Below are 27,402 nucleotides of genomic sequence, written 5' to 3' on the forward strand. Positions count from 1 at the left end.
GGTTCCTCATTTAGACTCCATTGACACCTAGGGGTTGAGGGTGTCCTCAACCCCATCTGCAAGGTGGGGTTCTGGCTCTCCCCTATGCCTCTGCTGATACCACCCTGGCTGAGAGGAGAAGAAATGCCTTGCTATAGTTCTCATGACTTCCAGTAGCACCACACTAGGGGAAGGATGCTAGTTTCTGCTAGATGGTAGTAAAAGTGCCGATTCTCTACTGGGATTCCTCTGATACCAGCCCAGTGGGTACAAGAGGAAGGGCCCCTTGTTATCACCAGGTGGGCATGAATCCTGTCTTTCCATGTAGTCTCCACTGACAATGCATCAAAGGGGCCTTGTTATTGCCCAGTAGGAATGAAAGTTCAGTCTCCGAACTTGTCTTTCTCTGAGACCACCGTAGCATATTACAGCCAGCCAAGGGTGTAAGTTTAACTTCCCCACTTGGCCTTTGTTGGCATGGATAGTGGCTTAATATTTTCTGGGGAATTTTCTTGGAGTAGAGTGGTTATTATCTAAAACTTATCTATCTTGCAAGGTTGTCCCTTTCCTGGTCGTCTGCCTAGAGAGAGCAGGTGTTTTTTCTTTTGCTTTTGCTTATTCTCATTGATGCTTCCAGGTTTTCAGCTTCTCTAGCACCCGATCTAGGATAGATGAAGCAAAACAAAATAAAACAAAACCTCAGGGAAATCACTGCTTTGTTATTCCTTGGGCTCTGAGGTCAACAGTCTGCCTTCTTTGGTCTACTTCTCAGACTATTCTGATGTTTGTTTTATAACCAATGTCAAAGGTTTTAAACTGTACTTAGCAGGAGAAATAGGGAGAAGTACACCTACTACACCTTTCTAGACGCAGAGGTATCACTTGGTTTGTTTTCACACTTTATTTTATTATGGAAAACTTAAACATACACAAAAATAGAGAAATGAGTAGAAAGAATCCCCTTTAGTCAGCTTCAGCAATTTTCAATTTTGCCAATCATGTTTTATTTCTCTCCACTCCAAGATCTGTTGCAGTTTTTAAACTTAAATCCTAGATATTATATTATCTCATTCAATGTGAGCGCGCATCTCTAAGAGGAAACACTTTTTTTTTACATAATCACAATGTCATTATCATAATTTACTAATTAATAATTCCTTAATGTAAGCAAATACTAAATCATATTCAAATTTCTGTGATTGTTTCAAGAAGTATTTTTAAATCTGATTTTTTTCAAAATAGGACACAAACCAAATGCAATGATGCATTTGTTGTTAGCGCTCTTAAGTCTCTTTTTAAAATCTTTAAATTTTCTAAGTTAGGCACAGAAAGACAAATACTGCATGATGTCATTTATATGTGGATCTAAAAAGTCCAACTCATATAGCCGAGAGTAGAACATTGCTCCCAGGAACTGGAGAGTGGGGGAAATGGGGACATGTTGGACAAAGGGTACAAAGTTTTAGTTATGTAGGATGAATAAGTTCTGGAGACCTAATGCACAGCATGGTCACTAAAGTCAATAATTCTGTACTGTATACTTGAAATTTACTAACAGAGTAGATCTTAACTGTTCTCATGATTTAAAAAAGGTAACTAGATGAGGTGATGAATGTGCTGATTACCTTCATGTGGTAATCATTTCACAATATATACATATCTCAAAATACCACATTGTATACCTTAAATATATACAATTTTTACTTGTAAATTATACCTCCATAAAGCTAGAAAAGAATGTGGAAGTCTCCCATCTTTCTTTTTCTCATTCTTTCTTTTTCACTTTGAAATAGACTTTAACCAGTATAGTACCAGAGTAGAAAGAAAAAGAAGCAAAACAGTACAAAGTCCAGGAACACATCAAATATTCAACAAAGATGGGATTTAAAATTAATGAAAAAATAATGATTATAACAAATGGCATTGGGATAACTAGCTATCAATTTTAGGAAATGCAACACAGTTAAATCACTATGCCAAAACTTTAAATAAGTTCTAAATGGATCGATAATTTAAATGAAACAATAAAAGTAATCTGAAGAAAAAATAGACTTTCATTTTTAGAGCAGTTTTAGGTTTACAAAAAAACTGAATGAAAGGTACAGAAAATTACCATATATGCTTTGCCCTCACACATGCATAACCTCCATTATCAACATCCTCCACCAGAGTGGTACATTTTTTTACAATTAATGAACTTACATTGACACATCACGATCACCTAACATTAAGATTCATTCTTGGTGTTGTACACACTTTGGGTTTAGATAAGTTTATAATGACATGTATCCACCATTATGGGGGCTTCCCAGGTGGCACAGTGGTAAAGAATCAGCCTGCCAATGCAGGAGACACAGGAGACATGGATTAGATCCCTGGATTGGGAGGATTCCCTGGAGAAGGAAATGGCAACCCACTCCAGTACTCTTGCCTGGAAAACTCCATGTACAGAGGAACCTGGTGGGTTACAGTCCATGGGGTCGCAAAGACTCAGACACGACGGAGTGACTGAACACACACACACACACACACACCCCGTTATAGTTTTATACAGAGTAGTTTCAATGCCCTAAAATCCTCTGTGCTCAGTCTATTCATTCTTGATTCTCCCTGACCCCTGGCAACCACTCACCTTTTTTACTGTCACCATAGTTTTCCCTTTTCCAGAATGTCATATAGTGGAATCATACAGTATTAGCTTACTTTGTTGCTGCTGTTTTTTAATTTAAACATTTATTGTTTTCCTCATCTTCTTTTAAATGGCATTTATAACTTTAAAAAATGGGTTATTTTTCCTAAAAATTCCATTCTGGATTTGGCTGATTGTTTCTTAGTGGTGACACTGAACTTGTTCTTTTATTTCCCATATCACCATTAACTGGGAATTAGAGCTCCATACCTGATTAGATTTAGGCTCAGTTTTTATTTTTGGAATCAATATATCATAGGGGATATATGATTCCAACTGCATCACATCAGAAGGTACATAATATCTAGCTGTCCTATTCTTAGTGATGCTAAAATTGATCAGTGGGTTCAGATGGTATCTGATCCCTCCACTGTAAAATGCCCCATCATCCTTTGCTTAATCTTTTTTTTTTTTCATTCATGATCATTGCTCTAGATTAGTGGTTCTCAAGCAGAGATGATTTTGTCCCTCGGGGGACATTTAACAATGTCTGAAGACATTTTTGATTGTCACAACTGGGGGGCAGTACTAACAGCATCTAGTGAGTAGGCACCAGAGATGCTGCTAAAAATTCTGTTAATACAGTGCATAGATAGTCCCCAAATAAAGAATGATCTGGCCCCAAATGTCAATAGTGTTGGTGTTGAGAAACCATGGTCTAGATTTATTATTTCACTAGAGATTATAACCTCAGATATGCAGATGACACCACCCTTATGGCAGAAAGTAAAGAAGAACTAAAGAGCCTCTTGATGAAAGTGAAAGAGGAGAGTGAAAACATTGGCTTAAAGCTCAACATTCAGAAAACTAAGATCATGGCAACCGGTCCCATCACTTTATGGCAAACAGATGGGGAAACAGTGGAAACAGTGGCTGACTTTATTTTTGGGGGGCTCCAAAAGTCGCTGCAGATGGTGATTGCAGCCATGAAATTAAAAGACGCTTGCTCCTTGGAAGAAAAGTTATGACCAATCTAGACAGCATATTAAAAAGCAGAGACATTACTTTGCTGACAAAGGTCTGTCTAGTCAAGGCTGTGGTTTTTTCAGTAGTCATGTATAGATGTGAGAGTTGGATTATAAAGAAAGCTGAGCGCTGAAGAATTGATGCTTTTGAACTGTGGTGTTGGAGAAGACTCTTGAGAGTCCCTTGGACTGCAAGGAGATCCAACCAGTCCATCTTAAAGGAAAACAGTCCTGAATATTTATTGGAAGGACTGATGCTGAAGCTGAAACTCTGATACAAAGAGCTGACTCATTTGAAAAGACCCTGATGCTAGGAAAGATTGAAGGCAGGAGAAGAAGGGGACAACAGAAGATGAGATGGTTGGATGGCATCACTGACTCAATGGACATGAGTTTGGGTAAGGTCCAGGAGTTGGTGATGGACAGGGAGGCCTGGCATGCTGCAGTCCATGGGGTTGCAAAGAGTTGGACACGACTGAGTGACTGAACTGAACTGAACTGAGAGATTATAAATAGTGACATAATAATTATATTATTCCTTCTGCATTTGCTATCTGCAGTTACTACATAAAGAAGAATATCATTAACTATGTGAAAGATGTGTTAATTCTTGGGTTTTATTTTTATTAATTTTTGCAACAATAATTTGGTGCCCTACAACGATCCAGGGGTGACCAACATTTTTTAATATCATTATGAACTCATATTTTGTACATTTGATGCTTGATTAATTGCAGATTTTTTGATGTTCTAATTGTCCCAATATAGGCAAATGGGAACTCCCCTTCATCTTGGATCCTGTGTTCTTTTGACATGACTACATGAGTCTTTGATATCACCCTTGTTTTTTGACAAAAAAGATGTCCCAGGATAATTTCGTACAATTTCCTGTTATATACGTAAAATAATTATTTTTTCAAGGAAGATTGACTCCTTTTGGTACAAAATGATATTTATAGACCACAATCCAGGCATTAAACATACTCATTGCTAGTAGGTTGTCATTGCTGCTATGTCTTTTCAGTGGACAGAGCTAGGAAATAGTTTTAGAAAGAGAAAAATAAATAAACCATAAGTTCATAATGTTTCTGTAAATATTTATTTCCTCAACTTTCTTACACAAAAGGTAGCATACTACCTATGCTTTATGGTAAAGGATTTTGAGTCCATGTTATGAAGCAGAGAGGTAAGGAATCAAAAGTATGTCATTGAAGTAACATAGATGGACTAGAGATTATCATACTAAGTGCTGTAAGTCAGATGAAGGCAAATATCACAGGATCACTTATATGTGGAATCTTTAAAACATGATACAAATGAACTTATTTAAAAAGCAGAAACAGACTCACAGACACAGAAAACAGACTTACAGTTACCAGAGGGGAATGGCTGGGGAGAAGGATAAATTAGGAGTTTGGGATTAGCAGATACAAACTGATATAAATTGCTACATATAAAAAAGATAAACAACAAGGAACTACTGTGTAGCACAGGGAACTATACTTAACACTTTGTGTGTATATATATATATAATCATTTTGCTGTACTGCTGCTACTGCTGCTGCTAAGTCACTTCAGTCGTGTCCGACTCTGTGCGACCCCATAGACAGCAGCCCACCAGGTGCCCCCGTCCCTGGGATTCTCCAGGCAAGAACACTGGAGTGGGTTGCCATTTCCTTCTCCAATGCATGAAAGTGAAAAGTGAAAGTGAAGTCGCTCAGTCGTGTCCGACTCTTAGCGACCCCATGGACTGCAGCCCACCAGGCTCCTCGTCCATGGGATTTTCCAGGCAAGAGTACTGGAGTGGGGTGCCATTGCCTTCTCCTGGAGCTAATACAACACTGTATATAAGCTGTAACTCAATAACAAAAAAAAAAAGGAAAAAGTATATGTCAAATGGGGCAGCAATCTGAAGGGGTATAGCCAGAGCTGCAGAAGACAGATAGAAGCTAAGAAACAGACTACTGGAATCAATATGTTGTGAAAACTGGGAAAATGGCTGGTTAGGATATGATGCAGTATAATCTATATCTTTGCTGTCATCTGTCACAAGCCTGACTTTGCTCTCTCTGTAAGTCTTTCCTTTCTTTCAGCCAGAAAAGGGCCTGGGCCATTGGAATCACAGGGGCACAGGATACTCAGGGCTAGATGTGTGCTTGAAGAATACCTTGACTTCCATTCTCTGCCCCCTTCCACACCACTAGCCTACTGCTTCCTTCTGTAGGGCTTGCATCTTCTGGAAGCCTGTGGGGGAGCCTGATGAGCCTCAGGTTCAGTTCCCTGGTTACTAGTATGGCTCTGGGGATGCAGGCTGCAAGTCTTTGTCCTGCTGCAATGATGAGCAGGGCTGCTGAGCTGGCTACCTTGGTCATCATGACCAGGCCAGGAGACTGGCTATACCTGAGCTTAGGACGGCTTGGCATGAACCAAATGGGATGGGAAGAACCTACCTGACCAGCTTCCAGATCTAAGGGCTTAGTGCTGAGTGAACTTGCCATTTTCCCTTTTTTTTTTAGCCCAGTGAAGACTCACAGACCATTGAGGGCTGGAAAAAGTAGGTGTCAGATCTCATTGTTGATAGTATGTATATTCTGAATGGGAACAGGTATAGAAGCAGAGAGAAAGCATAAGCAAATTCGAGGCATTTATTGTTTTTGTGCCTCAGTTTCATTTGTATGGTGAGAATAATACTGGGACTTACCTCATCAGGGTATTATGAGGTTTAAATAACTTTGCTGTTGTTCAGTTGCTAAGTCATGTCCAACTCTTTGTGACCCCACAGCCCGTAGCCTGCCAAGCTCCTCTGTCCATGGGATTTCCCAGACAAGAATACTGGAGTGGGTTGCCATTTCCTTCTCCACAGGATCTTCCTACCCAGGGATTGAACCTGTGTCTCCTGAATTGCAGGCTGTCTCCTGCATTACTGGTGGATTCTTTACAGCTGAGCCACCAGGGAAGCCCTACTTTTACTATCATTTGAGTATAATCATTGTATGAAATCATTGTATGAAAATCATAAGTTATATCATGCTAACACCCTCAAAGATTCCCATCATAATTGACATAATATTTAAGTCCTACATAATGGTCTATAAGGCTCCAGGTTATCTTGTTCCTGCCTACATCTCTATCTTGGTCATCCTGTACCACTCTCCTTCTTCTTGGTCACCGAATTCAAGCCATTCTGGACATATTTTCATTTCTTAAAATCATCAAACTCTTTTATCTCAGGACCTCTGCACTTGCTCTACATGTTTACAATCAGAAAAACAAAAAACCTGAGAAACTAAAATCCAGAATCCATAAAGAAAAGTTTGTGAATCTTGACTATATAATAATGTTAAGCAAACTCTGGGAGATGGTGATGGATAGAGAAGCCTGGTGTGCTGCAGTCTGTGGGGTCACAAAGAATCAGACACAACTTAGCGAATGAACAACAACAAACATCATATGGTTAAAAAATGAAATAAAATACAATAGTTAAATGATGAATGGGAAAATAAACATATACTTGCACATGACAGCCAAAAGACTAATACCTTGGTAGTTAGGAGTCCAAAGTCTAGATTCTAACTGCTGGGTTTGAATCCCAGGTCCATCATTTACTAGCTGTGTGACCTTGGGTTTCACTTAATCTCTTTACGTCTCAGTTGCCTCAACTGTAAAATAGGGATTATAACAACATCTACTACTTAATATTGTAGAGAGGGTTAAGCAATTTAATAGACTGACTCTTGGTATACTCAAGCACCATGTAAATTTTACTTATTATCAGGGTTACGAAGAAGCCAAAAGAAAATTAGGCAAAGGATGTAAACATGCAGTTCACAAAAACGTAATATGAAATAATCAATAAACATGAAAATATGGTTGACTGGTGGCTCAGAAGGTAAAGAATCTGCCTGCAATGCAGGAGACCCATGTTTGGTCCCTGGGTTGGGATGATCCCCTGGAGGAGGAAATGGCAACTCCAGTATTCTTGCCTGGACAATCCAATGGACAGAGGAGTCTGCCAGGCTACAGTCCATGGGGTCACAAAGAGTCGGACATGACTGACATATGGTTGACTTCACTCATGATGAAAAGCATTAATTTATTTCACATATATTTACATGTGTATTAAATGCCAAAGAGGCACTGGGCATAGAATGGTGAACATCTTACTCTCATGGAGTTTACATTGTAGTAAGTGTGTGTGTGTGTGTGTGTGTGATATTTAATACATCATGTAGTAATAGTGTTTTAAATAAAAAAAAGCAGGAATGGGGTGTCATTTTATAAAAAGGTCAAGAACTCTGAGATAAGGTGATAGTTAAGCAGTGATCTGAAAAAGTGAGGGAGAAAGTCATGAGGATTTCTAGGGGAACAGCTTTCCAAGAAGAGGGAACAATAAGGGCACAGGCTTGGAAGCAGGAGCCAGCTTAGCTTATTCAAGGAACAGCAGTAAATCTAGTTTGTTCGAGGCAAGGCTGCGTTGATAGAAAGCGAGGTCTAAGAGACAGAGGCCAGATACTACAGGACTTTAAAGGCCAGGATAAGGACTTGGGACTTTGCTAGGAGTGAAATGAAAAGCCTGCTATCACTTGGGAATTGTACTCAGCTACGCATAACAGGGATCCAAATAACAAAGGCTTAAATAGGATGATGCTTTGAGTATTATATTGATTCTAGGACACACCATTATTTTACGTACCAAGAAAGAGGAAATAAATGCTGGCAAATATAATCCAGAAGCTGTCATTCAAAGATTTCAGAGATATTGAAGCATAAACAGAGATGTACCTTTCAGAGATGGTACCATAATATGCTATTTTTTTCTCATGTAAGATTAGGTCCTGAGGTAATCAGTTTTTGATTGCAAGATGGCTACTCAGCTACAGCCATTAAATCCTCATTTCAGAGAGGAAGGAGAAATGACGAAGGAGGAAATGCCTTTTATTCCTCCATATTAATTTTGTAAAAATTTCCTCCAAAAAATTTACTGACATTTTTATTGGCATTGCATTGGTTGTGCACATCAACTTAGCACTGCCTGATGTCTAGCATAGAGCTAAGTTGTTGATCCATATGTATATTACAGCCTCATTTATTTTTCATAAAAAGGATAACTGTATGGAACATGCTTGTATTGGCATAGAAAATTTCTCCAAGGATACATGAGAAACTGTTAACAAGTGGTTGTTTGGGGGGAATAAAACTGAGTTTGATTGGCAGGGGAGGGGCTTTAACTTTTCATGTTATGCCTTCTTTCATCTCTCTTTTTAAAACTATAAATTTTGTATATATCGCTTTTAAAATAATAAATATAAACCAGTAACCCTTAAAAGTGGAATGTGCATTACCCTGGGGGTATAGGAAGACTTTCCAAGGGGTAAATAAGCACTTAGAGTTTGAAGGGGATCAATTTCTACATCCTCAAATTTCATTTTCATATTTCCTAAAATTGATCTGCTAGAGAATACACTAGTAGCAAAAAAATTAAGCCGGTTCTCTTTTTCCATCTCCCTTTTCACAAATAGTTCTCTTTGCACTTTACAAAAGAAAAACGTATCTTTGATCCATCCCAAATCTTACCTGAGTGCACTGCCCCACAGTGTAAAATCCTCAGGGTACCAGAGAGACAGTTCCAAACACTGCTGCCAATGGTGAAGAAACAAACTGGCCTAACAAATGAATATATTGGTATCAAATCCTGTTTCAACTTGGCTGGTTTCCAGTAAAATTGAAGGCAAACCCAACTGAGCTGTCAGCTGACAAATCATGAGAAATAATTTTAAAGATAAATCATTGTGTAATTTTCCCCCATATGTCTTCAAAGGAATTCAAATACTTGAGTGACATTTCTAAAACAAAATGTCCATTCCTATTTACTTAGGAATGTTTCTATGTGTGGTTTAACAATGTTTCTATGTGCGGTTTAACCAAACAAAAAGTTGTAAGAGAACTGATGCTGAATTCTGCCTCATTCTAAAATAAGCAATATTTATCTATTAATACACTCACCACCTTTTTTAAAAAAAAGACTTACATCACTAGTAAATTTTTGTTTTTTAATAATTACACATCAAAATTTGTAATATGTTTATAACTTTTTGATCCACTGTATTCCAATATTAATTGTCATGATAACACAAGCAAGACTAAATTGTGAACAACACTTACAGCTTTAGGATCACAGGAACTTTTAAAAAGCATTTAAATAGCAAAATATACACATATTTTTGCTACAGAGAAATCTGGTAGGATAATCTGGTAGGAAAATCATTTCAAGTGTAAAAAATATGTATTATTGGGATAAAATTCTGTTATAAGAATAAGATGGAATTGAGAACTCAGGAAGAAAAGGGAAAATTTACACCTCCCAAACTGTCAAAGAAGAGCTCATTTATGAATTTTTAAAACTGATGATGGTAGCTCTTAAATCACTAACAGATTTAGGTTTCACTGATTTCACATAAAACTGTGATATTTTGTTTGTGAATGTTAATATTTGTCAGAAATCACATTATTTGCAACTTGACACTTTGGATGCAAAATTTGAGATGTCAACCTAAATATGTGTGAAGGAGCACAACAGTAAAAATATTTTTAGAGAGCATTGTTATAAACCAATAGTTTTATATAAACATACAAAATAAATATCAGGGGGAGCGTCATATACTCATTTGCCACCTTGTGGCCAGAGTTGTATTCAACGCCAGGCAAGGTGCTGCAATGAGGAAAGGGTCTCTCTTTAGGTCAGCCCCTTCAGCTACGCTTCCATCAGGTCTTTGTGAGGCTGAGATGGTAGCATTCGCCTGGGACTGAATCCAGACTCAAGCAAGCAAGAAGCATCAAAAGGATTATGCTGACACCTGCCCCTCTCCATGTGATTCAGAGCAAAAGCAACATGCAATCAGGAAAGGAATGTTAAGAACTGCAACAAAATTCTGACTTTTCCCATGAGGACTGCTTAAAAAAAATCAAATAAACTATTTCTGATATTCTTTTCTTGATTCTTCTGGTTTTGGTGTCTCTTCTCTACTGGTGACCTAGACACTTCCTCAGTCTGCCTTTTGGGGAACCCACTCCTGTTTCTGGCCCCTGGGGCATGTTTGTTTGGTTCGGTGATGGTTTCTCAGCTCCTAGTGCAACACCTGGTCTGGGTTGGCACTGAATAGACATTTGTTGAGTGAGTGGATGGCAGAGTGCACACCCCGCCCCACCCTGCACTCCCCGCCCCCCCTCCACCGCACCACCCCAGCCTCCGCTTCTTCCTTGACATGCTGGACATGTGGGCTTCGGCAGGAAGATGATCAGTAAAGCTGTCAGGTTGCCATGGTTAGTCATCAGTGGGAGATAGCCTTGGTACACTGAGATTTTTAGGTTACTTTGATGTCTGTTACCCTGTGGAGGTGGGATGAGAGTGTTTCTTGTGCCTCCCTGCCCCCACCCTTATAGGAGCAGGATTCCTTCAGTGGGTGCTCTAGTTGTAGTTCCTCTCGTTGCAGGCCAAAAAGGGCAGGCATTTATTGGAAGGATACTGGGATGCTTCAAGGGATGGGAACAAGAGTTGGCTTAGGAAGGGGAGGCACCAGAGCAGTTCTGGGGACCTCAGGTGTATGGGAACCAGCATTCTATCCTCTTTAAAGAAAGTGAAAGTCACTGGGTGGTTTCCGACTCTTTGTGACCCCATGGACTATACAGTTCATGGAATTATCCAGGCCAGAATGCTGGAGTGGGTAGCTTTTCCCTTCTCCAGGGGATCTTCCCAACCCAGGGATAGAACCCAGGTCTCCCACATTGCAGGTGGATTCTTTACCAGCTGAGCCACAAGGGAAGCCCTCTATCCTCCTTAAGGGCTTGTGATTCCTGACAACCAACACCTGCTGCTGACCCTGGGAGGCCTACACACTGCCCCCTACCTGGAGGAGGGGCCAGGTGGACGGGTGATATCCACACTAACCAGGGAGAACTCGGCCACAATGTAATGAGGCAGCACAGCCCTACAGGCCGGGCAGTGTGTAATGGGCCAAGGGCTGCCATCACTGGGGCTCAGGCACCAGACTCTTCCTGGAACACACTGTCCCCAACTCTGCTCCTCGTGAGCCTCATCCTGACACCTGCCCTGGGCTGTACTGCCCGGGACCAGCACCTGCAGCTGCTTCCCAACATCCCCAAGTTGCCCAAGACCCAAGCCACTTGCTCTGGGCTCAGTCTTCGTGAGCCCCTTGGTGCTGCTCCCCGTGGCTCCCAGCTCAGCACAGTGGGGCCCTGAAGATGCATGGCCGCCCCTCCCCCTGACTGGCGGTTCCACACATGGAAGCTGGTTCCCTGCCACTCCCACCTGCTGCCTGAGCTGGGCCTCCGCTGGGCTTGAGGGTCTTGGGACAGTGTCCTGTAGTTCAGGCCCCTCTCTCAGCTGTAGGGGAGATGCCAGCAGTAGGCCTGGCTTTGTTGTGCCTTGTCCATCCCGCCACCCCTGTGGCAGCTGGCTCAGCGTCTCCTGGGCCAGAAGGCTGGCTGCCAAAACCTCAGCCCACCCGTGGCCTTGGGAGCCTGAGGGAAAGGTGCAGAGGAGGCGAGGAGCAGGCATGGACTGTGCAGAGCACCGATAAGATGGGCATGGGATGTGCCTCTTGGGGCCCAATGGCCTTGGGAGCTCTGCCCCTCTGTATCTGGGGTCCAGGCCTGCCCCAGAATGGAGCTTCGTTCTTATGGGGCAGGGCAGAACCTGGGGTGGGCGGGGAGCCTCAGACAGGGATGGGAACCTGCTCAGCCTCAGAGATGCTGGCTGATCACCGCTTCTGCCAGCGCTCCTCGCGACCCGGCCTCTGGGGGGATGTTTCCCAGCCCCAGGGACGTTTCTGGACTAGGATATCTCTCTATCCCTGGCCCCGCAGTGCTGGGGGAGGCTGCATGGACGAAGGGAAGGACGGAGAGAGGGGAGGAGACGATGAAAGGGGTCAGAGCAGCGATTGGAGCCGAGAACTGGAAGCGCCTTAAAGAGACTGCGCGGTCCCCGCCCCCCTTCCCGCCAGCCTCAATGAATTAGAGCTGTGTTTCTCAAACTTGCCTGCTCATAAGAATCTTCTCGGGCCCTAGTTAAAGATACAGGTTCCGGAGCATGTTCCTTCGGGATTCTGATTCAGTGGGGCTGCGGGTGGAGCCGAGGAATCTGTAATTTTAACACGCTCCCCACGTGATTCTCGTGAACAAGCAAGTTTGGGAAATATTGAATTAAAGGAAACCGGGCCTGGCTGCAGAGCGGCCTCCGCTAGGGGGCTACGGCAGGAGGATTCCCGGGGGCGTCGCCTGCTTCCGCCGCCGCCTCCTTCAGTGAAAGTCCCTTTTGGGTCCAGCTGCCACAGCCACCGCGCTCCCTCAGGCCGGACGGGGGACACCCCTGGTCTGCGTGGCCCCCGCGCTGCCACGCCCAGTGGCCGCCCCAGCCCTGCGATTAGGGGGAGGAGCCGCTGCCAGTGGAGGCGGAGGAGCAGAGGAGGCGGAGACGGCAGAGACGGCGGAGAAGGCGGAGAGGAAGGTGGAGGCGGAGGCGAAGGTGGAAGGGAAGGTAGAGGCGGCGGGGAAGGTGGAGGCGGCTGGGAAGGTGGACGCCACCGGGAAGGTGGACACTGTGGAGGGTCCGGGACGCCGGGTAGAGCTCAAGCTGGAGCCCGAACCTGAACCCGAGCCGGCACGGGAGGCGGAGCAGGAGCCGAAGGGGGAGCCGAAGCAGGAGCCTGAGGATGAGAACCCGGCGCGGAGTGGCGGTGGCGGCGGCAGAGACGAGGTTCCTCTCCCTACCCTTCCCTCCGACCCCCCGCGGCCCCCCGATCCTTCCCCGCGGCGCAGCCGTGCCCCCCGCCGCCGACCCCGGCCGCGGCCGCAGACCCGGCTCCGTACCCCGCCGCAGCCTAGGCCACGGCCCCCGCCCCGGCCCCGGCCCCGGCGCGGCCCTGGGGGCGGGTGCCTGGATGTGGATTTCGCGGTGGGTCCACCAGGCTGTTCCCACGTGAACAGCTTTAAGGTGGGAGAGAACTGGAGGCAGGAACTGCGGGTGATCTACCAGTGCTTCGTGTGGTGTGGAACCCCAGAGACCAGGAAAAGCAAGGCAAAGTCTTGTATCTGCCATGTGTGTGGCACCCATTTGAACAGACTCCACTCTTGCCTTTCCTGTGTCTTCTTTGGCTGCTTCACAGAGAAGCACATTCATGAGCACGCCGAGACGAAACAACACAACTTAGCAGTAGACCTTTATTACGGAGGTATATACTGCTTTATGTGTAAGGACTATGTATATGACAGAGACATTGAGCAAATTGCCAAAGAAGAGCAAGGGGAAGCTTTGAAATTACAAGCCTCCACCTCGACCGAGGTTTCTCACCAGCAGTATTCAGTGCCAGGCCTCGGTGAGAAGTATCCAACCTGGGAGACAACCAAACCTGAGTTAGAACTGCTGGGCCATAACCCAAGGAGAAGAAGAATCGCCTCCAGCTTTACCATCGGTTTAAGAGGACTGATCAATCTTGGCAACACGTGCTTTATGAACTGCATTGTCCAGGCCCTTACCCACACTCCGATCCTGAGAGATTTCTTCCTCTCTGACAGGCACAGATGTGAAATGCCGAGTCCGGAGTTGTGTCTGGTCTGTGAGATGTCTTCGCTTTTTCGAGAGTTGTATTCTGGAAACCCATCTCCTCATGTTCCCTATAAGTTACTGCACCTGGTATGGATACACGCACGGCATTTAGCAGGGTACAGGCAACAGGATGCACATGAGTTTCTCATTGCAGCCTTAGATGTCCTGCACAGGCACTGCAAAGGTGATGATGCTGGGAAGGCGGCCAGCAATCCCAACCACTGTAACTGCATCATTGACCAAATTTTCACAGGTGGCCTGCAATCTGATGTCACCTGTCAAGCCTGTCATGGTGTCTCCACCACAATAGACCCCTGCTGGGACATCAGTTTGGACTTGCCTGGCTCTTGTACCTCCTTCTGGCCGATGAGCCCAGGGAGGGAGAGCAGTGTTAACGGGGAAAGCCACATACCAGGAATCACTACCCTCACGGACTGCCTGCGAAGGTTTACGAGGCCAGAGCACTTAGGAAGCAGTGCCAAAATCAAGTGTGGTAGTTGCCAAAGCTACCAGGAATCTACCAAACAGCTCACAATGAATAAATTACCTGTCGTTGCCTGTTTTCATTTCAAACGGTTTGAACACTCAGCCAAACAGAGGCGCAAGATCACTACATACATATCCTTTCCTCTGGAGCTGGATATGACACCGTTCATGGCCTCGAGTAAAGAGAGCAGGATGAATGGACAGTTGCAGCTGCCAACCAATAGTGGAAACGATGAGAATAAGTATTCCTTGTTTGCTGTGGTTAATCACCAAGGAACCTTGGAGAGTGGCCACTACACCAGCTTCATCCGGCACCACAAGGACCAGTGGTTCAAGTGTGATGATGCTGTCATCACCAAGGCCAGTATTAAGGACGTGCTGGACAGTGAAGGGTATTTACTGTTCTATCACAAACAGGTCCTGGAACATGAATCAGAAAAAGTGAAAGAAGTGAATACACAAGCCTACTGAAGTGACACACAGACCTACCTACCTGGAGTGGAAGATGACAGTGCCCATACTACAACTGGCATCAAGATTTAAAGGACCTACTTGCATGGCCCACGGGCCTGACAGTAAGAACTGAACAGTTTCCAGTGTCTAAAAGGTCCTGACTGGAAGAGGAATAGAAGGGGTGGGAGAAGAGGCTCTAGTCTAAGCAGTCACTTAAAGGAAGATTAAATGGCAGGATGCTCTGGGCGGGGCAGGCAGGAGCAGGGAAATCAGACACTGGTCCATATCCTATATTCCTCCAAAAGATTGTGTGGGAAAGTGTGGGGTGGGAGGGGGGTGGTATGGGGGGGATGTGTGCCCTTGTAACTGTAAAACATCTTTCTCCATGGGTGTTTCAGCTTCAACTGACCAATCACATAACAGTTATATGTTTGGGGGAGAAAAAAGAAAAGCTTATACAAATGTAGCCCATTACATATATGGGTAGGAAAGTGGAAAAGCGGAGGAAGCAGGGATATTTCATTGACAAACACCTTTGCCAGTTTCTTTGTATTTGTGATTTTTTTGTGCTATTAAATGCAGTATTAAACAAAGAAAAGCCCATGTGGGCCTGTGAAACAAGAAAAGGGGGCTTTTGTATAAGGGGAGCAATTGCTCCAAAGGTAGAGAAGACAAGAAACACTGTAAGATAAACAACCAACACAGACAGGCCTCAGCTAAGAGTTTAGTGTGTGAGTGTTTAAAAAAAAAAAGCTGTATGATATACTTGAGCAAATCAATGAACCTCTTTGCGATTGTTTTCTCATCTGTACAATGCAGATAATTCCTACCTTAACGGGTTATTGTTAAAGATTAAGTGATATAAAATGTGTCAAAGTATTAATTAAAAAGGCTTGAGACTTTGTACGGGCTCAGTGAACATTTGTTGGATCTGAAACTTCTTTGGTCCAGGACCAGAATGCATTAGAGGTGAGGGGCAGCCCTATCTGAGACCCACGGACAAAAATGACACACACTGTGTCAGATACAGTCACACATACGTATACACTTATAACTTCCTCCCCAGTACTGTTTTTTTTTTTTTTTTGAGCCCCAAGGCATCAGATTCCACTATTGTCCCTTGGGTACAGGGCATTACAGTCAGTGCCACACTCAGGACTGGGGGGAGAATCACAGGTGTCCCCCCTCAAAGTCATTATTCTGTCCAGTTGGAAGACTGTCATGTTGTTATCATGACTCAGCACCCCAGGGATGGGACTCGGGGCCAGTGGGCTGCTAGGCTTCCACGGGAGGGTGTTGGTGGTCTTTGCCCTCCAGAAGTGTTATGGACATGGCTGCATCTACCTGCAGGCATAGATCATGAAAAGACTGCTCACTGGTCTACCAGCCCAGGGACAGCAGGCGAGTGGCATGTTGGCCCCCTCCCTGATTCTCACAGAGGGCTAAGCCCAAACAAATGGGATGTGCCCAGGACAGGTTAAGCCCTGGTGGTGGTTCCTTCTTTTATCCTCTTCATCAGATACAAAAGGACATGTTACTTAGAAAATATGAGGGGGAGAACTAAACATTTCAGACCCATGGGACTTGCATCCACTGGCTCTGGTAAAAGGCTGGGCTCCTCCCACGGCTCCCCAAGTCTACTTCATGGTCAGTTCATTTGGTAATATATGTTTATTTGTGTGGTTGTGGCTGCATCCCCAACTAGCTCACAGGCATTTTTAGGACAGGGATTGTGTCTCCTCTTGTACCCTGGGCTGCATTCTCAGCCCCTAGAACAGCCCCTAGGACATAGTATTTGAAACATTTTCTGGATGGATGAATAAACCCAAATACCTTTCTTTCATAACCGAATTTTCCTCACTCCCCACCCCCAGGGCTCATTATCCTCAGGAGAAAATGTAAAAGGTGTTATTTTTGATATCTTGTAGGCTGGGGGAGAGCAAGAGGCAAGTGGCCTTGGATGCCACTTGGAACCTTCATGCAGGTATCTGACTTCCCTTTGGGATGTGTGGGAACCCTGCCTGGGAAGACAGCCACGTCCTCCTTCCTCATCCCTCCCACAGGAAGAGTTCAGTCGGACGTGTCCACCAGATCCTGACTGCTTGCACAGACACTTTCACATTTGTAAAACACTTTTATTTGGAAGTGATTTCTATTTTATAGGAAACTTAAAAAAAACAAACCAGACAGTATAAAGAACATCTATATACCCTTTATCAGATTTACCTATTGCTAATATTTTACCCTAGCTGCATCTAGGCACGTGTGTGTGTGTGTGTGTGTGTGTGTGTGTGTGTGTTTGGACCAACTGAGGGTAAGTTACATCATGGCCCTTTATGCCCAAGTACTTCAGTGTGCATTTCCTACAATTAGGCGTGTTCCCTACATCACAGTATAGTTAACAGCTTCAGTAAATTTAACGTTGATATAATACTATTATCTACACTTGTACTCCAGTTTTGTCTGGTGACCCAGTAATGTCCTTTATAGCATTTTCCCTCTTCGTCACAGCATCTGGTCCAGGATGAGGTGTTGCTTTTAGCTGTCATGTCTCTTTAGCCTCCATTAATCGGGAATATTTCCACAGCCTTTCTGCATCTTGTATGGCATTAGCACTTTTAACAGAACATTCCTCACTTTGGGTTCATCTGATACAGAAACTGTCTTTTAAATACCCTATACTCAGGAATAGTTCTAAGAGATATGAACGGCATTGAGACTGAAACTGACCTCCCTGTCCCCACTGGTGGAAGGCATAGACCACCAGAGGGAGCAGCTGTATCTGGCACTTCCTGATTGAAACATTCACCTCCTCTGTCTGGAAAACACCACTGTCCCTCAGCAGCAGGAGAGCCATTCGAGCCCAGCCCTATGCCCTCCCCATCACCCCCTGGACTGAACCATGGAGTGTAACGGCAGCAGGGCCTACTTTCAGATCACATCACTGTGGAGCCCAGGGCATCGTGTACTGTGCAGGTATGTGTTACCTTGAGCTCAAATGTGATTCAGGCATGTTTGAGCATGTCTGACACACGGGTGAGCACCCCCTTGGTTGGGGCCTTTAGGGGGTCAGGAGGTAGCACCCTTGGCACCTTTGTGAATGTTCCCATGGTGGGAACAGCAGCAGTGGGGTGGCAGGGGAGGGGTAAGTAATTCTGAAGCAGCTTCATGGACAAAGCACACAAAAATGGGGCACAGACTTAAGTGAAGAGGAACATTGGAGAGGCCCAAAACATTGGTTTCTGACATACTGAGGACTTTCAGACAGCATTGGGCTATTTTACATGGGGGCTAGAATTCCTGTAGGAGCAGATACGGGCAAGAGCTGGTAAAATTTAAGGTAGTTCTTCAACTGAGACTCTCTACTTCCACAAGCTGTTAAGGCCAGGGAATTTCAGTTCATATGTGGATTTATGATCTGGGCCCAGAAGGGTACAGGCAAAAGATGGGTGCTCGCAACTGGGAGCTTATCCACCCACAGAGCTCAGGATGAGGGACCAAACAATGGGGGACTTACCTTTCATCCATTGTACATGCTTCCTATGGGTTCTTGGCCTGATCTAGTTGGAAATCCAGAACACTATCACTTCCCATTTCCTGGAGTAACCAGGTGCTGAAACTTATTCTGGCTTACAGGTCACATTAGGTAACTGCCTCACTTCTTCCCCTTCCACTGGGAATCCTGATCAGGGATGCCATCAACCAAGAGGTCTTTTCCAATCAAGAAACAGAGTGGGCTCCATACTATTCATTGCCATAATACAATAGACCTGGTGCTAGGAACCTGTCTTTGCATCAAATGTATATTTCACATCCAGAAGCAAAGGCCCCCATCCTCCGAGAGTATGAAGCCCAGCACCCAGCACAGCAGTGTGTCATTTACACACTGACCTAATGCTATGTTTAAATTCTTGCATCAAAGCATGTCAGATAGACAGGAAATGCACATATCATCAGGGTGTAACTTCATGAATTTTTGTAAAATGAGCACATCTGTGTGAACAGCACTCAGATCAAGAAATAGAACGTTACCCATAAGTCAGGCCCCCTTCCTGCTTCCTTCAAGTCAATAACCCCAAAGGGTAATCCCTATCTTGACTTCTTCCACTGTAGATTAGTGTTGCCTTTTAAAATGCCATCTATAAATGGAAATGTTTTGTACAGTTTTGTGTCTGGCTTCTTTTGCTCAACATTATTTTGTGAGCTTCAGATCTGAAGTCTTGTTGTCAAGCAAAATTATGTGGAATGTCATTATTTCTGTCTAATGAACTGAAAGTAAGGATTCCCTACTCTTCCTAGTGATGTCTCACTCATTGAACCAATTCAAAGGGACCCAGGTCATTGCAAAGTTGGACCTTATGAGGGTCTGTAATTGCCTTCATGCACAAGAAAACAGTGGATGGAAAACAGCCTGCCAGATAAGTTTGGGCTTATTTAAGCACCCAGAAATGTTCATCTTGGGCAGTATTCCAGCCTTGTTCCAATAGCTCCTGGATGGGATGCTCTATTGTAGTAAGGCCTCACACATAAACGTGCATCAGAGTCACCTAGAGGGCTTGTTAACACACAGGTTGCTGGGTCCTGCCCCCAGAGTTTCTGATTTCAGTAGATCTAGGATGGGGCCCGTGAGGAGGGGTTGAGAATTTGCATTTGAACACATTCCCAGGTGATGTTCATGCTTCTGGCTCTAGGACCACACTTTGACAACCACTAATCTATTCAATTTGTTTTCACACTGTGGTACTTGGAGCCAGAAAAGTCTATGAGGATGGCCTTGGGGAACAAGAGGAGGGGCAAATTAGTGAGGATCAGGAACTCTGAAATATAAAATCATTAAGAGGGAGTTATTGTTTGTATTTGGGAATTCCAAGTAATATTTGAAGAAAGAGTTCTGCTACTAACATGTTTTAAAGTTGAAAATCACTCTGCTAAGGAACTTTAGACCCCAGGGGAGTGATGTATTTAAACTATGTAGGTGGTATATCTGGAGAATGATGCAGCATGCTACCAAGACCTGGCCTCATATGTGCCCTTAATCTAGATGGTCCCGAGGTGGATTAATTTCCTTGGAACTCAAAGAAGTTCATATTTACGAGGATGGAAGTGATAAGAGAAAATTCTTAAAGTATAAACACAGCACAAAATCATAAATATAAATATAATTTTCTTCTGGCTGTACAGCACACTAAGATAACATGAATAACATCCCCCACAAATACAAACACATATTAACATGAGATAAACTAACAAAAATTTTAAGTTATAGTTGAACTTAAAAAAATAAAAAAGCAAAATCTTCAGAGAGAAAGAAAAAAGCCAGTCTAGTAATTGTAAATGGACACTTCAATAACCTATTGTAGTTACTGGTTCTGGATATTAGGCCCTAGGGGCTAGGGGCTCCAAGCCGGGAATCTAGTGCCCAGGCAAGTACTGGCAATACAGCCTCAAGTCCACCAGAGGCAGAGAAACTGTCACTGAAACCTCTGGATAAAGCCCTTAGTAGCTTCTCTGTTCATTAGAAAGGGATTTGGAAAGTAAGCCATGAAAAGTCTTATGCTCTCTCTGGAGCCATGAGCAGAAATAAAAGCCCCAGGCCTACGTCATATGTGGTTAGGGGGGGTCTACATTTACCTTACTGCATGTTATGGGAATCACACACTGAAAAATTAAAACAAATATTGGAGCAGAATCATTGAAACTTCTAGAACCTCAGTGAAAGCAAAAATATTTTTATAATACACAGCACATAGAAGCCCACAAAAAAAGACAATATCTGCTGAACATGTGCTCAGAAACAAACAATAAAAATATTGTACTTGCAAAGAAATGAAATGCCATGAAGGTGAGTCACCAGTTGCCACAAGGAGGAGAATTAGTACCCCAAGAAATATTGATGAGATGAACTTCTACTCTTTTTTTTTTTTTTTTGAGAGTAGAATAAGGACATTTTCAGAAAAAAATAAACCTAAGAAAGTTTAGCAATAATAGACTCTTACTAAAATAACTACTGGAAGATATACTTCAGGAAGAAGGAAATTGAAATTGGAGAGAAGGAATGAGTAGGAGGCAAGGAACAGTGAACAAAAATTGGTAAATGTGAGGCAATATAAATAAGCATATAAAACAATGATAATGTTGAAGCATATGGAGGTATAAAAACAAGCTGGCACTAAAAACACTGGAGCACAAAAGCATTTAAAACAGCAGGAAATTATTACTATTTAAAGCATTCTAAGGCTCTTGTTTGGGAGGAGGGTAGGGATACTGCCTGCATTCGGACCTTGTTAAGTCAAATATGAATGTTTAAACATTTAAGAGTGTGAACTTCTATTGAATAGTTTCTGGCAATGGCAGGCTTGGTTATTTGATTCAAGTTTCTTATTGAAGTATTGAAATATACTGGATAAAAATTTCAAAACTGCTTAAAAAGCACTGAAGGGCTGAGAGAGGAAGAGGGAAATGTTCAGGCCAATTTTTGGATGAAAGCTTGTAATCAGGCAGGTAAGCAGAGTATTGACACACCAAAGCCAATTGGGTTTGAGGGTGTTTGCCTACATTGCCCACCTGAGCTTTGAATCAGTGGCCACAAAAGGCTGGAGGGAGAGACGTTAAGGCTCAGGGCCAGCACAAGATAGGGGTTTAATAGGAGACCCTCTTTACATTAAAATGAGATCCCAAAGAGCTACACCAGCTGCATAAGGTTCTGCATCCCAACCAGAACTAAATCTGCCCTGTTTCCAACTATCCCAGATAACTATACCAAAGGCTGCCTTAGCACCAAGAAGAGCTCTCTTCCTAAAAATAACGGGTATAAAAGGGGGGAGTGGGATGGAGAACCATATGGAGGTTCCTTAAAAAAACAAAAATAGAGTTACTATATAATTTATGATCCCACTCCTGGGCATATATCTGGAGATAACTCTAATTTGAAAAGATATATGCACCCCATGTTCATAATGGAGGAGGAAATAGCAATCCACTCCAGTATTCTTGCTGGGAAAATCCCATGGACAGAGGAGTCTGGCAGGCTACAGTTCATTCGGTTGCAAAAGAGTCAGACATAACTGAGTATGGAGCACATGTTCATAGCAGCACTATTTACAATAGGCAAGACATGGATGCAACCTAAATACCCATTGACAGGCGAATGTTTAAAGAATATATAGTACATATACACAATGGAATATTACTCAGCCATAAAAAAGAATGAAATAATGCCATTTGTAGTAAAATGGATGGGTCTAGAGATTATCATACTAAGTAAAGTAAGTCAGACGAAGACAAATATATGATACAGCTTGTATGTGGAATCTTAAAAAAATGATAGAAATGAATTTATTTACAAAATAGAAATAGACCCATAGATATAGAAAACAAACTTATGGTTATCAAAGGGGGAAGGGGGGAGAAATGAATTAGGAGTTTGGGATTAAAATATACACACTACTAATATGAAATAGCTAACAAAGACCTACTGTATAGCACAGGGAATTATACTCAGTATCTTGTAATAACCTATAATGGAAAAGCATCTAAAAAAGAATATATATATTATATATATACACACATATATAATATATATTCATAAGTGAATCACTTTGCTATACACCTGAAACTACCACAACATTGTAAATCAACTATATTTCAATAAAAGTTAAAATAAATAGGGACTGCCCTGGTGGTCCCAGAGAAGGCAATGGCACCCCACTCCAGTACTCTTGCCTGGAAAATCCCATGGATGGAGGAGCCTGGTAGGCTGCAGTCCATGGGGTTGCAAAGAATTGAACACGACTGAGCAACTTCACTTTCACTTTTCACTTTCCTGCATTGGACAAGGAAATGGCAACCCACTCCAGTGTTCTTGCCTGGAGAATCCTGAGGACGGCGGAGCCTGGTGGGCTGTCGTTTATGGGGTCGCACAGAGTCAGACACAACTGAAGTGACAGCAGCAGCAGCAGCCGCCCTGGTGGTCCAGCGGCTAAGACTCTGCACTCCCAATGCAGGAGGCCCAAGTTCAATTCCTGGTCAGGAAAGTAGATCCTACATGTTGCAACAAAGAGTTCGCATGTTACAACTAAAGATCCTGAGTGCTGCCAGGAAGACTGAAGATCCTGTGTGCCACAAGTAAAACCCAATGTAACCAAACAAATATTTTAATAAAATAGATAGATTATAAAATTTTTAAAAAGGGAGGAGTAGGTTAAAAATTCATCCTTGAGAAAGAGAGGCCACACTCCAGTCCTCAAGTAGATTTGTACCCCATTACCCATGGCGGAGAAGGCAATGGCACCCCACTCCTGTACTTTTGCCTAGAAAATCCCATGGATGGAGGAGCCTGGTAGGCTGCAGTCCATGGGGTCGTGAAGAGTCGGACACGACTGAGCGACTTCCCTTTCACTTTTCACTTTTATGCATTGGAGAAGGAAATGGCAACCCACTCCAGTGTTCTTGCCTGGAGAATCCCAGGGATGGCAGAGCCTGGTGGGCTGCCGTCTATGGGGTTGCACAGAGTTGGACGCAACTGAAGCGACTTAACAGCAGCAACCCATGGACTGAATCAGCCAGGGAACTTCAAGCTGTGACCTTGGATTTAAGTGGCTTCCAGACAGGTAGTACTCCATGGTACTCTGTAAAAACAAATACAAATACAAAGCTTCTGAAAGAGAATCTATCCATTCCAGGTTTTAGGGAACCCCTACAAATAAGTTTTCAAAGGCATAATGACCAGAGAGCAGACTAACCAAGGGAACTCGAGTTAAAAACAGCAGGAATAGGAAACAACAGAAACAGACTCACACAGATTTCAGATAAGAGAATTACCAGACACATATCTTAAAACAACTAAGTGTACATGTTTAGAGAAACAAATTATTAATTTAAAAATATCCACAGGGAAGAGAAATCTATAAAAAAGTGACAATGCATCTTGTGAAAAAAATGAAAAATAACTTCTAGGAGTGAAAAATACTGACTCAGTGAATGTATCGGGCAGAAAGGTGGACATAAGTGAAGAGAGCATTAAGAAGCTGAAGACATGATCAAGAATGCAGTATGGAGAGAGGAAAAAAATAGAAAATACTGGAGAGTAACAGACAGGGAGGATACAATGAGAAAATCTAGCACACATCTGATTATAATGCGAGAGAAAGAGAATATGAATATTGATGGGGCAGAGTCAATATTTGAAGAGATAATAGCTGAGAAAGTTTCTAGACTTAATGAAAAGAAGTTAACTTACACATTCAAGAAGCCCAACAAATCCTGGGTAGAATAAATAAAGAGGTCTAACCCAGACACTGAAAAAAACCAAAGAGAGAGAAAATGAAGTCAGAGAAAGATGACAGATCATGTCATAGGAACAGCAATTAGATTGATAGCTGACGTCTCAACAATCAGAAGATAGTGGAATGACCTTCAATTTGTTGATTGTTAACTTAGTATTCTAAAATTAATAAGAAAAAAATTTTAAGAATTAGAGTGAAATAAAGACATTTTCACACAAACATTGAGAGAGTTCTTCACCAGCAGATCCTCATTAAAGAAAATCCAAAAGAGTGTACTGTAAGTAAAAAGTAGAAGGAAAATTATCCCAAGGGTGGGATGACTTGGGAGATTAGGATTGACATATATACACTATTGATACTATGTATAAAACAGATAACTAATGAGAACCTACTGTATAGCACAGGGAACTCTACTGTGCTCTGCGGTGACCCAAATGGGAAGGAAATCTAAAGAGGGAATATGTGTATACATATAGCTGTTTCATCCTGTCCATGGGGTTCTCCAGGCAAGAATACTGGAGTGGGTTGCCATTTCCTCCTCCAGTGGACCATGTTTCGTCAGAATTCGTCATTATGACCTGTCCATCTTGGGTGGCCCTGCACAGCATGACTCCTAGGTTCACTGAGTTATGCAATGCCCTTTGCCACCACAAGGCTGTGATCTATGAAGGGGCAACCTACTCCAGTATTCTTGCCTAGGCAACCCTATGGGCAGTATGAAAAGGCTAAAAAATATGACTGCCGAAGACCCCCCAGGTTGGAGGGTGTCCAATATGCTGCTGGGGAAGAGCAGAGGGCAAATACAATAATAGCTCCAGTAAGAATGAAGTGGGTGGGCCGAAGCAGGAAGGATGCTCAGGTGTGAATGTGTGTGGTGGTGAAAGTAAAGTCTGATACTGCAAAGAACAATATTGCATGGGAACCTGGAATGTTAGGTCTATGAATCAAGATATATTGGATGTGGTCAAGCAGGAGATGGCAAAATTGAACTTCAACATCTTGGGAATCAGTGAACTAAAATGGACCAGAATAGGTGAATTTAATTCAGATGACACTTACATCTACTGCTGTGGGCAAGAATCCCTTAGAAGAAATGGAGTAGCCCTCATAGTCAACAAAAGAGTCTGAAATGCAGTACTTGGGTGCAATCTCAAAAATGACAGGCTAATCTGTTTGTTTCCAAGGCAAACCCAACCACTATGGCCCAACCACTAATGCTGAATAAGCTGAAGTTGAATGGCTCTATGAAGACCTACAAGACCAACTAGAGCTAACACACACACACACACAAATGTCCTTTTCAGCCTAGAGTGATGGAATGCAAAACAGGAAGTTAAGAGATACCTGGAATAATGAAGCACGGCAAAGGCTAACAGAGTTTTGTCAAGAGAACATGTTGGTCATAGCAAACACCCTTTTCCAACAGCATAAAAGACGACTCTACACATGGACATCACCAGATGGTCAATACCGAAATCAAATTGATTATATTCTTTGCAGCCAAAGATGGAGAAGCTCTATATAGTCCGCTAAAACAAGAACTGGAGCTGACTGTGGTCCAGATCATGAGCTCCTTATTGCAAAATTCACACTTAAATTGAAGAAAGTAGGGAAAACCACTAGACCATTCAAGTATGACCTAAATCAAATCCTTTATGGTTATACAGTAGAGGTAACAAATAGATTCAAGGGATTAGATTTGGTAGACAGAGTGCCTGAAGAAATATGGATGGAGGTTTGTTAACACTGTACAGGAGGCAGTGACCAAAACCATCTGAAAGGAAAAAAAAAGTTAAAGAAGGCAAAGTGGTTGTCTGAGGAGGCCTTACAAATAGCTGAGAAAAGAAGAGAAGTGAAAGGCAAAGGAGAAAGGGAAAGATATACCAATCTGAATGCAGAGTTTCAGAGAATAGCAAGGAGAGATAAGAAGGCCTTCTTAAATGAATGATGCAAAAGGAAACAATAGAATGGGAAAGACTAAGATCTCTTCAAGAAAATTGGAGATATCAGGGGAACATTTCACGCAAGGATGGGCACAATAAAGGACAGAAATGGTAAAGACCTAATAGAAGCAAAGAGATGAAGAGGAGGTAGCAAGAATATACAGAAGAACTATATAAAAAAAGATCTTAATGACCCGGAAAACACCTAGAGCCAGACATTTTGAAGTGTGAGGTCAAGTGGGCCTTAGGAAGCATTACTATGAAGAAAGCTAGTGGAGATGATGGAATTCAAGGAATCTGTTTAAAATCATAAAATATGATGCTGTTAAAGTGCTGCACTCAGCAAGTCAGCAAATTTGGAAAACTCAGCAGTGACAACAGGACTGGAAAAGGTGAGTTTTCATTTCAATCCCAAAGAAGGATAATGCCAAAGAATGTTTAAACTACCATACAATTGTATTCATTTCACATGCTAGCAAGGTTATGCTCAAAATCCTTAAAGCTAGGCTTCTACAGTACCTGAAACAAGAACTTCCAGATGTATTAGTTAGGTTTAGAAAATGCAGAGGAACCAGAGATCAAATTGCCAACATCTGTTGGATCATAGAGAAAGTAAGGGAATTCCAGAAAAACATCTACATGTGCTTCTTTGACTACATTAAAGTCTTTGACTGTGTGAATCACAACAAACTGTGGAAAATTCTTTAAGATATGGGAGTGTCAGACCACCTCATCATCTTCTGAGAAACATGTATGCAGGTCAAGAAACAACAGTTAAAACTGGACATGGAATGATGGACTCGTTCAAAATTGGGAAAGGAATATGACAAGGCTCTGTATCATCACCCTCCTCATTTAACTTCTATGCAGAGTACATCACATGAAATGCTAGGGTGGATGAAGCACAAGCTGGAATCAAGACTGTGAGGAGAAATATGAACAACTTCAGACATGCAGATGACACCACCCTTATGGCAGATAG

General features: G+C 42.8%; 1 protein-coding gene across 1 annotated transcript; it reads left to right on the plus strand.

The window, feature by feature from the left end:
* The first annotated feature begins 11,602 nt into the window (after positions 1-11,602).
* On the plus strand, positions 11,603-16,108 carry USP27X (ubiquitin specific peptidase 27 X-linked). Its single transcript, XM_055565356.1, has 2 exons — positions 11,603-11,878; positions 12,959-16,108. The coding sequence occupies exons 1-2, from the start codon at positions 11,603-11,605 to the stop codon at positions 15,209-15,211; spliced, it is 2,529 nt and encodes an 842-aa protein (XP_055421331.1). The 3' UTR covers positions 15,212-16,108.
* Positions 16,109-27,402: the final 11,294 nt, after the last annotated feature.

This window comes from Bubalus kerabau, chromosome X, assembly GCF_029407905.1.
Source record: "Bubalus kerabau isolate K-KA32 ecotype Philippines breed swamp buffalo chromosome X, PCC_UOA_SB_1v2, whole genome shotgun sequence".
In the NCBI taxonomy this organism is placed as follows: Eukaryota; Metazoa; Chordata; class Mammalia; order Artiodactyla; family Bovidae; genus Bubalus; species Bubalus kerabau.